Genomic DNA, 14518 nt, shown 5'->3' with positions numbered 1-14518 from the left:
TTCAAATTTGAAGAATGCTACCACAAAATTTGATAGCAAATTTCGACCAACTCTAGGTGGTCGCAAATTCGTGGTCGCAAAATTTATTGGGGACCCACCTGCGACATTAATCTTGTACGCGCCCGTCACTTTCGCGGCGACGACAAGCTGGTATCGGGCGCCCCAAGATTAATGTCGCGTCTTTGTTTTTATTTAATGTCGCTACGGTCCGGACTTTTGTCATTTTACAATTTTTTTTTCAACTCATTCACTCTAGTTAGTAGGAAAAAAATGAGTTCCGACGACGAATCCGTCTATAATAACCAAACACGATGGAGTGGTGGCGGTGAGGAAGAAGAAAACAGTGCATACATTTGGGATAATCCCAGTGGTGATCTAGATGATGAACCAACCACTTCCGGAGCTGGAAATCAAGGAGCTGAGGCTGACGATCCATTGCTGCTTCAATATCAGCAAGTCGATTTTGAATTTCCTGCGGAGGCTATTGATTTCGACCATCTTAGGTCATTTGTCTAAGAGGTTTCATGAAAGGCATGTCTCAAGAGTTGTTCTTGAACAACATGTATGTATTTTAATTTCATAAATTAGTAGTAGTAGTAGTTAATTTTAGTAGTTCAATACAATACGTATATTTTTATTTTTATTTTTTTAATTTTAGTTTCATTTTGCGTACATCAGAGATGTGTTATGTATCGGGTTCGGTGCACTCCACGCGCGCTTTAGGGCGCAGGATGATGATATTAAGAAAGTCGGTTGCACTTGACCATGTTAGAGATGCAATTTTAGCGACTCCTTTTGCTCATCTAGTTGACATCCCTTACAATAAGACTGACATTCAGGGAGTTATTAATGGTTTAGTTGAGAGATGGTGGGATAGTACACATACTTTTCACTTCCCTCAGAGAGAGTTGGGCTTCACTCCATTAGATTTTTGCATGATATCTGGTTTGAGTATAGGATTAGGTAATCCGTTGAGATGTAGCACTGAATTCCAGAGTTGTGCCCAAATGATGACTTTCTTCCCTTGTCTGACCGAGGAGTCGTATGACAGTGCTGGTGTTAGGATTTCTGGTATCAAGGCTGCATACATTACACCGCTGACTAAATGATTCAGATTGCAGTTTTGATAGATTATTTGTCACTTGATTCGATGATGGTCAAACACATGTTGATGAGTATGTAAGAGCTTTCTGTATGTATTTGATGGGTGTCTTCTTTTTTCCTTCTGGTCATTCCACGATTAATTTGGGATATCTAGCTAACTTTGAGCACTTGCATGAGTTGGGCGGTATTGATTTTGGTGGAGCCATATACTGTCATTTGTTGCGTTGTTTAGATAGGGCGTCTCGACATACTGGTGTTGTCAGTAGTCCCCAGATGGGAGGGTTTGTCATTCTCTTAGAGGTATGGTTTTATGAGTATTTTCGTGCTGCAAATCCTATCCTCACAGAGTATACCGATGAGAGGCCTAGGCTCAGGGCTTGGCACGGACCTTGTCGAAAGCCTCGACCCGGTGAGATCAGTCATAACATAACTTCTGTCCGAACCCAGATTGAGCTTAGCACACAGGCTTCTATTGTTTGGAGGCCTTGGAGGACATCTGTGCACATTGGCGCGAATGACTGTAGATATGCATTGTTCATTTCTCATAGGAGGATGGTATTCACTTGTGGGAGTGATATGGAGTGGTATTTAGGGGATAGATGTTACAGACAGCTCACACCATACTTTGGTATCCCTCCTGATCCGCCTACCCATGTATCAGAGGCTAAGGACATGACCTTAGAGCAAGTCATCGAGAGTACACTACTAAAAAACAGTGATTTTATATCGGTTATAAAATCTCTTAATATCGGTTGTAAGTAAAACCGATATAATAATCCCCTCCAAAATATCTGATATCGGTTCCAGTTTTGTAATATCGGTTTCAAATTTCAAATATCGGGCGATCAGAACCGATATATTAATTTTGCAATTTCTTATCACAAAATTGAAACCGATACAATTAGTTTGTTATATTTAATATCGGGCCGACTCATGTGCTATGATAATAACTTAAAGCCATAACTTAATATATATACTTCGTTAAAAATTAAAGCCCTCTCTCAAATATGTTATATCACTTAAAATCATAGGCGGGATACAACGCCGAAAGTTTTGAGTCTCCGCTTAAAACGGAAATTGAAGACATCTTTCTTCTCGCGAGCCCACAATACTTCAAACATCAAAATAGAAACTTCTCGCTCAAAAGTAGACATCTTTCTTCTCCAAAGTTGCGACTTTCCTTCTTTTCTTTTTCGGTGCTTTGGTGTATTTCCCTCGCGGGTAATTTTTCTTCCTCTTTTTGCGGTGTTCTTGTTTTTGTTAATATCTTTGTGTTTACTTTAGCGATTGTGCATCCGTGTCGGTTGCTAAACATGGTTGGGGTTTGTTTTAGTTTTCAATATAATATGTAAATATTGTGTTTTTTCCTCGTTCTTGCTAGAGTCATAGTTTTGGGTGTGAATCTATTAGTTAATGAAACTTTGAACTTTGATGCTCGGTTGTTTGACTAAATGTTTGTTTAGAATGTAAATTAAAGTGTGGCTTACGTTTTTGCATCAATTAAATTTAAAGTAGGTAGCTTCATTTCCATTGTCTAGCTTAGAACCACACTAGTTACCAAATCTGCTGGAAACTTAACTTATCTATGATGCATTAAGCTACCTTACTTCCAGTTCTAAACATTTTCTTTGTACTAGCAAAATGGCACGGCGCATTATCATACTTGAAACAAAATTTTAAATATTTGGAGAACATTTATGCATTGAAAGACACGAGTTATAATCATTAAAGCACAAAGAAGCATTATCCCTAATGACAAATGAACACGTTAGGAAAAATAGACCAATGTTTTAGAAATTTATGTTCGCAATTGTAGGTGTTGTTTGTGTTATAGCCGGAAGTGCCGGGCAATTATTAAGAGAACAAATCGACAGAGCGGAATGATGGGAACTTTATTTCTCGTTTGACACATACTCTAACATGAAACATCCAACTGAAGTTACAACACACAGTCTACCAAACGATTACCAAATCAGGGACAAAGTGTAATGCAATCTTACGGGAAAGCATAAGAACGGGGGCTAAATCTTTGGTGTCAACCCGATTAACGATTATATTATACTTCCAACTTCCAATTGTGTACTAACAATTCACAATTTTGTGATAACATAGAAAGTTAACTTGAAATTTGAAAAGGTCGCGTCATACTAAGTTTATTTAGCGAAACAAAATAGCGATAACATCCTTGTAACAGAAGAAATATAAGTATATATCCCGACAATTAGGCTAAACTCAAACTTTTGAACAAGTTTCCATTAAAAAAAATGTCACAAACCGACAATGTACCCTTTACATAATCTAATTCCCATCAAGGCCATGGTAATGACTTTCTAGAATATCATTTACTTAGTTGTTTTGCTTTGGATCGACCACGCTTCTTGGTTGTATTGCTGTGATGGACATGTGTGAGGTTACTTGTGGGAGTCATCTGTAGGAGGCAAGGTCACCAAGTCACCGCCTAGAAATTTTGAATCACCGAACTTTGCTTGAGCTATATATAAGAGCGACTAATTAGGTCCCTCTCTTGCCATTTTCTTCCACGAATGGTGCACTTAGTTCCCATGATGTGTCCACTTCTAGATGACAATGCAAGAATCATACACCTAGAAACACCAAATAATGAGTAAATTAATAAATAAGAAAAGGACATACTTGAATAAAATTTAAAGTGTAGCAACAGATATCGCCTTGATGCATAATGCAGATTTTGTTGCTTCACTAAGTATTACTTGTCAATGACTTCAATAAAAACAGACCAATCCAAAGAGATCTATTTCACCTAGCTTGGGGCGCCCATATTCACAATAACGTCATTATCTTTGGAGAGAATCATGCATTCCAACCGGTATGTTTAATTGATGGGGTGCAAGAAAGCAAATGAACTTGTTGAAAAAATTTGAGTTGGAGAGTTTCTTTCCGCAAATCAAATTTACCAAGTAACACCTTTCGTTGAAAGCAAATACTTCAGCGTAGCCTCATCAAGAGAGCAAGATATTGCAGGCTAATCGTCATCAACTTTTTCAACCATCAATATATTCACGTTACCAATCTGACATCGCTCATCCGCTTAGTAACCCATCCAATTTAGTTTCCCACCCTTTCTAGCAAATCAATCCAATGACCATTTGCGTCATACTCAATTCGGATAACACTACCAAAGATTAAGAATATTGGGAAAAACAACACTCATCTCAAACCGAAATGGCTGGCATAACTTGTTCATATATGAAATCTAGCGAGGGGAAAAAATTCAGAAAACATAAATGTGGCTTGCACAACTTGAAGTATGTTAAATAATAGTTGCTATGCAATTATGAAAATGATGGTGTTAATACCTGAAATTCTTGGTTACATTGACACGGGTAGGTGTGTCCGTATTGGACACGGATACGAATCTTCAAAGAATCTTATAAAATAATTGATATGCACAAAAGAAAAGAAAACTACCTGCAACCAAAATGATCATTAAGCAAAAAGCGATGCAGATCTAATCTTCAGTGAATGTATAGCTATTGCCTCGAAAAGAAGGTGGGGTGGCTCATAAGGTATTCAAGAAGAATATGAACAGAAGACCATAAACATTAGTTCATAAACAAACAGATAGAAACCAATAAAAAGCAAAAGAGCAGGGACACCAAGACAACAAACTAACTACTATACATCCGGAAGCAAGTACAATCAAATAAATTTGGTGAATGAAGCATAGATATCCAAAAACAACTAAAAAAAAATGGAAACTCCATTTTATTAGTGAGTCCAACATTAAGAAAGACTGCGTTTATTGATGCCCAGAAATAAAACCCATAAAATTTGAAATTCGGAAATTAGTATCACTTAATCTCAAACATGCCCGAACAACGAGTGATATTGATGATTGGAAGCATCCAATTCTATAAGAAAACTAAAAATGACTGAAGCAGAGATCCGTAGACAACACATTGATGATTGAGAAGAATTTAAACAAAAATGGGAAAAAAAGATTGAGTAATGCACCTTTTGTGGAGGGAGAAGTTATTTAAAATTTGAGTCCACAAAATTCAAAATAAGACAACAGCGCAAACCGGTGCTAACGTTGAGATTAAAAGAGTCATGCATTGTGTGGGAACAAAACATTAGAAAAAATATATGATTGCTCGACCATCGCATACAGTTTGATGTCTCACGATAACAATGTTGTCCGGAGTAAGTTTGCAAGATAGGATCTGCGATATATTTTTTAGCCAAACTTGTTGAACAAAAAAAACGGTTATTTTGGGAGTTCGCTTTCTTATTAGAATAGATTTTAATAGGAATGATTTAAAACAAATCTTGAAGTAGACTTTATTATTTTCCAGTTTTGTTTTGTGTATTTGCTTAAATATACCGATTTTTTATAAGTTGTACATGTGTTTTTTTACATAATATTGGCATTGTTAGGAAAATTCTTAGGTAATTAGGCAATGTCTTTCTGATTATTTCTTGTCTCTAGCATTTTATTGTGCTATCCAGAAATGGAGAAGTCTTGGATGTCGTTGAATCGGTTTACTACTGCATACGAGAAAGGGGTTGAAAGTTTTATGACGTTTGCCAAAAAGAAGTTTGGTGAACATAATCCCATGCCATGTCCATGCAAAACATGTGGGAATCTCAATAAATTTGTGGCTAAGGATGTTGAGTTCCATCTGTTTTACCATGGTGTTGATGGAAGTTATACCAAATGGATATGGCATGGAGAAAAATCTCCTGGTCAAGCTCCCTCGAGTGTGCCTTTAGATAGGCCCACCCATCACCATTTTGGGAGTGAAGCCCTAGGTGATGATGCACTCGCAGATGATACCACACCCCCAGATGATGCTGCAAGCACAATAAAATTGGCTCGGATCGCTTGTGACCAAGATTCATCTAATCCCTAAAAGTTTCAAAAATTCTTGAAGAGGCTGAGGAACCTTTATACAAAGGTTGCCCAAAGTTCACCAAATTATCTCAATTTTGTTACATTGTTTAATGAGAAAGCAAGGAGTGGGTGGTCCGACATAAGCTTTTCACGGTTGCTGAAAATCATTGGAGATATGCTACCCGATGATGATAATTTACTATCCCGGCATGAGAGAGGTAAAAAGACATTGTCCGTATGGGATGAGCTATGAGAAAATAGATGCCCGTCCGAATGATTGTGTGCTTTATAGAAAGGGATCTGATAATGAGAATAAAACTAATTGCCCTACTTGTGGTGAGTCAAGATACAAAGTGAATAAGAACCCCGACCGAAAGCAACATAAGGGGTGCCGCAAAAGTTCTGTGGGTATTTTCCACCTATCCCTAGGTTTAAGAAATTGTTTCACCGTCTACGGACATCAAAACATATGACTTGGCACATCGACAAGAGAGAGGTTGATGATAAGTTACGCCACCCAAATGACTCCCGCATGGAAGTTGGTAGATGATAAATGGCCGAGTTTGGCCAAGAGCCAAGAAATTTGGCGCTTGGCACTTTCAGCAGATGGGGGTCAATCCGCATGGCTCAATGAGCAGCAAGTATAGTTGTTGGCCAGAATGTTAGTCACTTACAATCTCCCACCTTGGTTGTACATGAAAAGAAAGTTTGTTATGTTAACGATGTTGATTTCAGTCCACGACAACCCAGAACGACATTGATGTTTACTTACACCACTAATTGATGACTTAAGAACACCGTGGGATACAGGGTTAAAGCTTATGATGCTTATCGACAAGAGGCTTTTACATTAAGAGCTGTATTGTTGTGGACTATTAATGATCTCCCCGCATATGGTAATTTATCCGATTGTGTTGTAAAAGGCTATCATGCTTGTCCCGTATGTGGTGAAGAGACACAATCGTGTAGATTAAAACATTCAAGGAAGAATGTATACATGGCCCATAGAATGTACCTTCCAGAAGATCATCCCTTTCGGAAACAGAAAAAAGCATTCAATGGTGAGCAAGAGCTTCGATCAGCACCTATTCCTTTGACTGGTGAGAAAGTGGCAGAAAAGGTTGATGGAATCAAAACCTTGTGGGGGAAACCAATACAAAAAGAGAAGCCCAAGAAAAAAGAAAAATAAATCAAAAAGGTCAACTCCATTAAAGAGGAAGCGGATGGAAGATGTTAGTGATGATGGTGCTAGAATTTGTTGGAAGAAGAAGTCAATTTTCTTTAACCTCATCTACTGGGAGTACTTGCTTCTTCGGCACAACTTGGATGTGATGCACATAGAGAAAAATGTTTGTTGAGAGTCTTATTGAACCTTTGCTGAATATTCCGGGCAAAACAAAGGATGGACTGAATAGTCGCCTTGATTTGCGGGAGATGGGTTTAAGGGATGAATTGGTACCGATGTAAGTGAAAAGAAAGCCGTGCTTACCACCAAATTTGTTACTCATTATCCAAAGAAGAGAAATTTAGTGTGTGTGAAACATTGCATAAGTTAAAAGTTCCGGATGGATACTCATCAATTTTAGAGCATTGGTTTCTATGCAAGACTTGAAGTTGGGGGTATGAAATCTCATGATTGTCATGTGTTGATGCAAAATTACTTCCTGTGGCTATACGATCGGTGTTACCAAAACATGTGAGGATTGTACTTATCAAATTCTGCTCATTTTTCCATGAATTATGCGAAGGTAGTAGATGTTCTTAGATTGCTTGAAGTTCAGAAGAATCTGTGGTCACCTTGTGTTTGCTAGAAAAATATTTCCCAATCATTCTTTGATGTTATGGTTCATTTAACCGTCCATCTTGTTCGAGAAGTCCAAATTTTGTGGTCCCGCTTGCTTCGATGGATGTATGGATTTGAGAGGTATTAAGAACATTAAATATTCTTCTAATATTATTACTAATATAAATTATTTAAAGTAAAGAGTGGTTTCGTGTTTTAGGTATATGTCGGTGTTAAAAGGTCAAGTAAGAAATCGCTATCGTCCGTAAGGTTGCATGGCGAATGTTATATTGCCGAGGAAGCGGTTGAGTTTTGTAGTGAGTTCTTCTCTGGATTGGATGCAGTTGGAATTTCTCCCATTGAAAATAACACACTATCTGAAATTGTGACTGGAAAGAATCCTCCAGGAGGTGATTTTATTGCAGCTGATGTTAAGTCCTTGGAGCAAGCACATTGCTATGTATTGCACAATACAAGTGTTGTTCAGCCATATATTGAGTAATTATACTTTAACTATTTGACTTACAAATTTTACGCTTTTACTCTAATTCTTTATGGAAATTTTAGAGCTAACCATGCGGTTCATTATGGAAAATTATTAGGAGACACATGAACCACCTAAAGAAAACATTTCCCCGACAAATCCAAAGTTCGAAAATGGTTACAAGATGAACATAATCGTTCTTTTAGTTCTTGGCTCAAAACGAGGTAACAATTGTCAACAAGAAAAACATGTTTTGTGTCTATTTAATAAATGTAGCTAACATTTTTAAGGACAGGTTTTTGAAGATCGGGCGCTCTCTCGTAACAAAATCTCGAAATCTTGAGATGGGTATCACAAGGTCCCCGTGATACATGTAATGAAATATCATGGTTACACAATTAATGGCTGTCATTTTACCACAAAGGATCGTGATGCTTCACGGTCGGTCGATAGTGGTGTTAGTCTAGTGGCCACTTTGAATGCATGTCTCTAGTGCAAAGGATAAAAATCCCGTTTTTCAAGGCGAGATACTATGGTGTTATTGAGGAAATATGGTTGATTGATTATGGTCATTTCAAAATCCCAGTGTTCAAGTGTGATTGGGTTGACAACAAGAATGGCTTTAAGGTTGATGAGTTGGGTTTCACCATAGTTGATCTTTCTAGAATTGGCTATAAATCCGATTCTTTCATTTTAGCCTCCCAAGCAAAGAAAGTCTTCTATGTACCGATCCAAATAATCGAAATGGTCCATTGCTCTAGCAGCTCCTCAAAGAACCTATCATGCTGATGACAATGAAGAAGACCTCTTTGATGCTGGCATTGAAGATCATACCCGTCCTGAAGTAGTGCATTATGATGAACCTTTGGATGCTGTAAATGAATCTGAGAAAATGTACACACGTGAAGATGTTGAGGGATTTGACCGACAATGATATTTAAATGATAGATCTTTTGCATGGTGCTACCAAGCTTTAAATTCTGTTTTTGTCTTATGATCTTTTTTTTTTTTGTTTGTTTTGAAAATTGATGCCAAAGACATGTAATCGCGACTATGTATGGTAATTGCGATTTTTGTGTAAGTGTCTTTTGTTCCTATATATTTCTGCAAAGCATTGTTGTACTATGTTTATTCATACTGTGTATGCTCTGCATTGCATTGTTGTACTATGTTTATTCATACTGTGATGCTCGCATTGTTCGTATGTATCATGTTGAACTTACCCATTCTAGGCCATGCACAATATATTTATTGATATGTATGGTTTTTTTCATAGCATAGTAATGGATCCAGAAAGGAATGGTGAATCACAGGACAACAGAAGTAATGTTGATCAACCCCACATTCAGAAAAAAAGGAAAGCTAGTAGGGGGACAACTGTAATGCTTGAGATGACCAAGAATTGGGATGGAAAGGTAATTACTGTTGAGTATGATCAAAAAGGTAGGCCTACACCACGAGCAGTACGCAGGAAGATAGCTGGTTATGAAGGGGCTTTGGCAAGAGTAATGGTCCCACTTAACGCGTTTAGTGATTGGCGCAAACTAAAAGATTTTTGGGGAGGGCAATTGGAAAAAGATTTATGGGCTACAATGCAGGTAAAGAAATATGCGCTTTCCGGCCTGTTATTTATATATTTTAGAATGAATTTTCTGCGGGCTTACCATTTAATTCATTTGATATAGACGAGATTTGTGTTGGATCCAAATACGAGGGGTCAAGTTATATCTGATATTGGCCTCAAGTGGAGGACATTTAAGACAACTCTGACTACTAAGTACATACTTCCATTCAAAGATGATCTCGAACTACTTGTGGCGCCACCTACAAAGTATAAATATCTTGACATAATGGTTTGGACTGCATTTGTGCAATCAAGGTTGACCCCGGAGTTCCAGGTATATATCTACTTCTTTTGTCTGTTAATGTATTTTAGATATATATACATATGTTAATGTCTTTTCTTCTTTGGAATTTTTAAGGAGTTAAACTTGCTACAATCTGAAAGGCAATCCAATAATGTGTATACACACCGACCGAAAGCGATCAAAGCTATGTGGGTCTTGAAGAAGATATTGTAAGTACATTTAGTAAATACTATTTTAAGTAGTTTCTTACGTTCAAACTAAACTAACTTAGATGTCTAATTGTGTTGTTATGGTTCATGTGTAGAAAAAAAAATCCATAGAGACAGGCATTTTTGTTGATCATGAAGATAGGAGTGTCAAATGGAAATTGGCTCGTCAAAAACAAAAAACGGGCGAATATTCAAATGACGCCACAAGGGAAGTAATAGGAAAAATTGTAAGTTTCCATTGTCAACTGTTTTGGACTTTTGTAAGATTTCCCAAGGTTGTGGACGTATCAAACGCCTTTAACTATAGCTTGCGGTGTCCGAATTCTTCCCAACCTGTTCCATCGGTGTTAATTTTATGGTTTGAGCAAGAGGTGGTTTCCATCGATTGCTCTTAATTTGCGGGCAGTAGGGAAGACTGCCTTGCATGCCCATACATCAAGCTATTTTTATATCACCTGTATACATATGGCTCCTGATTCACCGGGTTTCATTATTATTGTAGGATGATCTGAAAAAGCAAGTAGATGAGGGGATTGTAGTGACTGAGGGAAGCAATGATGTTCTTGCTATGGCTTTGGGTACCCCGGAGCACCGTGGGCGAAGTTAGAGGCTAAAGGGAAGCATGTCACGCCAATGGCCTATTTCAAAATACCAAAACGAGGAACAAAGAAGTATAATCTGGAGTTGTTGGCCCAATTACATGAATCTCGTGAAAGGGTGAGAGTTTTAGAACATATTGTGAAGGAAAAGAGACAAATAACTCCCACCATTCAAAAATGTTGCATCCAATAGTAGCGGCATCTCAAGAGGTCGCGTATAGTTTGCCAAACCTTAGCTCTTTTTTTTTTTTTTTTTTTTAAAGATAAGGCACTAAGACATTAACATGCTCTTCCATAAGCTCCCCTGACAACCTCTCCCTGTTCTCAGAATGGTATAAGATATCTTATATATAGTTAATGGAACTATGTTATACAGTTATAGATCACTTATATGCAGCAGGAAGCGGTACTCTTTTGAAATCCTTCTTTCGGTAAGAAAGTCAGTGCCTCTGTTAGCTGGGCCTACAGATATATAGTTGTAGGAAGGGGGGTGTAGCTGCAGGAAACAAAACTCTTTAATAATAGACCGATCTTAGCTCAGCAGATCGCGAGTTTACACTCGCTTGTGTGTAGGAGCCTAAAGAAATTAAGTTCTTACAGGTAAATGCTCACTAAGTAGGAAAAACCATTTTATCATGATAAAATGCTTTATTGTAGGCCATTAGCATTCATTATTGCAACTAGTGATGAAGCTGATTTGGGCCGACGGGACATTCTTTAGTAATCACCTTGTCTTGAACATCCGGTGGGGACGCTAGTATGTGGATTAGCGGAGTAGATCTTTGATCGACTCCTACCCATAATCCTAAAGAGGCTTTTAAAAAGAAACAAATGGAAACCCCCGTGGATGAAATTTCATGACTCGCATGCTTCATAAACAAGTCCGAGATATAAGGGAAGAAATCGATACGACCACGAGCAAAAAGCTACAAGGGCTATAATGTGTTTTAACATTTCATGAACGACTATAGAGCGGGGTGGCCATAATAGGCCCTTTTTTTTGATCGAGATCCGACATACGATCCATGGATTGGGCGGTTACTGACTTTACTTACCTTTCGATCTAAGTCAGAAACCCTAATTCCGCAAAAGACATAGGGGTGGTTGATCCAAATGCCGGATTGTGCGGAGTTGTTTACCCGATTCGGGTCGAGAACCCAACAAGTAGTATAGTAGCGGAGGAAGCAATGGTAGAGCTAGTTTATGAAGTAAAATGAAGCGCATCCTGCTGCTCATACATCTCGAGATCGACATAGATACAGAAGGGAAGTAGAGTCCAAATCCCTTTGCCGCAAGCCGCGTGATGATCAAACTTATGGAAGTATGGTGAAGTGGTTATGGCAAACCTTTTCCGTGGTAACCTAGTTTCGTGAACACCCTCCTTCCTTTGCCGGTATAAGACCTAAGCAAGCGATTGAGTCCGGATATTCAGTTGTTCGACCAGCTATCTTCTTCCTCTTCCTCCTCTGCAGTGGAATGAAAAAAAAAATGGCAGATGAGGGAACCATACACGAGACTTTCAAGAGTGACTCCAAGTCGCGAAACATCAAAGTTCTTAGTTTAGAGGATATATCTGCGAAGATAGTCGACTCCGGTTGGGTGCTTGAGCTTCATTAGTGCTTTCACTTCATGCTTCCTAACCATCTCTCTAGAGATATTAAGGTTACCAGCTATCTCTCCCAACGCGTTCTATCACCTTTGCCGTCAAGCCCATACCTCGTGACTGCAATGTCGATCACCGTGCTCTCCTTAGGCTTTAGTGAATCAAGTGGAGAAAGCATAACAAAGTAGGTTGTTTTCGAAAATTAGGATCAAACTATCAATACTAGAGGCTGAAAATTTGGAATTTATACACATTCAGATACACTTTATGCATATCTACATGCAAATCTAAGAAGGGATAGATAGTTCAAACTTCAAAGCATGTTTCATCATGTTTAAATCTGACAAGGTATTTAGAAATGGCATTGATAAAAATGTAAAACTAAACCAGTAAATATAGATGTAAAACTAAACCAAGAAACTAAACCGATTTTTAAACATGTTTCATCATGTTTAAATCCACCACTCCGTCTTTGCTCCTCGTACTATCACAGCCCCAAGGTGCTCGATCCGGCCTCAATTGATCCCCCGTAACCACCTCATTGCTCCCCAGTACTTGTTCTCCTCGTTACCACTATATAGCACTTTGTTACCATAAATAATGGATTTTTCCTCTCCTCGCACAAAACAAAGAAGAAAACGAGGGGCTTCTTTAAGTTTTCCTTTCATTTGTTCAAACATGTTTTCCACCCTAGCATCCGAGATTCAGTTCTAATCAAGGATTCTCTTCATTTACCACACAAGGATCCTTTACCAACCTGCAAAACCACCAAACTTGTGAGTAACCAAAACACTATCAAGACTAGCACACATATAAATACTGAAACTCACGATACCTTTCTGTTCTCCGCATTTAACTAGATCTTTCCATAACAATTGTACATCACAGCTAACCGAGAAATTTACAATAGCCCAATGTTCGATCTTTGTAGGCTGTGCTAGTTTCTACATAAAAAGTATTTCAGTTAGGACAACAAACTAAGCGCAGCAACAAAATGAAGTAGTTATTATAACAGTTTGATAAAGACCACAAATTTGTCAATAAGAACAGTACACACTAACCAAATAAATATACCTTCCTCCAATTTAAGTGAACTCGGAATCTCTTGAAACTCCAGAAGCGCATAGCGTTGGGTCATTCACTCTAAATCTCTTGGACAGCCAAGATTTGTTGGAGTGGAATTTGTGGTTTAATTTGACTAGTCCAAGAAATTCGTTTGAGGTTCAGTTTTGTTCATTCCTTTTTTTAAGAAACAAGGCCGAGCATACCTCTCAAACTCACAATACAATAGAAAGTGAAAGAAAAACGGTTTTTTCAATACACACAATATTTTGATATCATTCCATAGGTAAATTCTGACTCCTCTCCTGTTACCACTATAGCACTGCTGACCAGAATCTCTGCCTCTAGCCGATTGACTGCACTAGCAACTGTATCGAGAACTCCTTCTGGCCTCTCTATCTCACCTCTCCTGTCCCTGTTTTCCTCAGACTCACTATACTCTACTGCTGATGCTTCTGCCACTACCTCCGACCGAATCACAAGCTCTCTTACTGCTATCGATTCTGCACTACTACCTGAGACAACATCTCTTCCTGAACTTCTTATGCCCACTTCCTCATAAGAGTTTCTGCCTAGCAGCTCCTCTCTCTCAAACTTGTTCCTCTTTTTCTGACACAACCTCAATCCGGCGCACTTCCTCCCTTACTGCCATAGAGCCTACACTGTTACCTGAGACAACTGCTCTCTCCAAAAGCCCCGTGTCCACTTCCTCATTAATGTTACAACCTGACTGCTCCTCTACCTCAGCTGGTACCTCTCTCTCAGCTGATTCCTCTCTCTCTCCTGCATCAACTGCTCCACTCTCTCATTTTGGGTTTGTTCCATTTGTAGCCGGAAGACCGGGTGATTTCTTCCCCTATTTCATTTCTAAACATGCTACTCTCAGGTATGGTTACAGAGTTTTCTACATGCACCTCCTTTTGACCTGGAACA

The 14518-nt window shown here is 38.5% G+C and overlaps 1 protein-coding gene and 1 pseudogene across 2 annotated transcripts in view; one reads left to right on the top strand and one right to left on the bottom strand.

Moving 5' to 3' along the window:
- Positions 1–14518, bottom strand: part of LOC147511902 (small ribosomal subunit protein eS30z/eS30y/eS30x-like) — a 30087-nt pseudogene that overhangs the window by 8779 nt on the left and 6790 nt on the right. The window lies entirely within an intron of this gene.
- LOC147511903 (uncharacterized) lies at positions 9528–10928 on the top strand. Its single transcript, XM_086599623.1, has 5 exons — positions 9528–9842; positions 9930–10142; positions 10227–10321; positions 10587–10692; positions 10824–10928. Exons 1-5 carry the CDS (start codon positions 9528–9530, stop codon positions 10926–10928), a joined length of 834 nt encoding a protein of 277 aa, XP_086455749.1.

This window comes from Coptis chinensis, chromosome 3 (genome assembly GCF_015680905.1).
Source record: "Coptis chinensis isolate HL-2020 chromosome 3, ASM1568090v1, whole genome shotgun sequence".
Taxonomy (NCBI): domain Eukaryota; kingdom Viridiplantae; phylum Streptophyta; class Magnoliopsida; order Ranunculales; family Ranunculaceae; genus Coptis; species Coptis chinensis.
Note: the sequence above shows the minus strand (reverse complement) of the source record. Positions and strands in the feature narration are given on the sequence as shown.

Coding starts and splice junctions, on each gene's coding strand:
- LOC147511903 (XM_086599623.1), top strand. CDS start 9,528: ATGGATCCAGAAAGGAATGGTGAATCACAGGACAACAGAAGTAATGTT. Junction 10,143..10,226: donor GGTTGACCCCGGAGTTCCAG/GTATATATCTAC, acceptor GGAATTTTTAAG/GAGTTAAACTTGCTACAATC. Junction 10,693..10,823: donor TTTTATGGTTTGAGCAAGAG/GTGGTTTCCATC, acceptor TTATTATTGTAG/GATGATCTGAAAAAGCAAGT.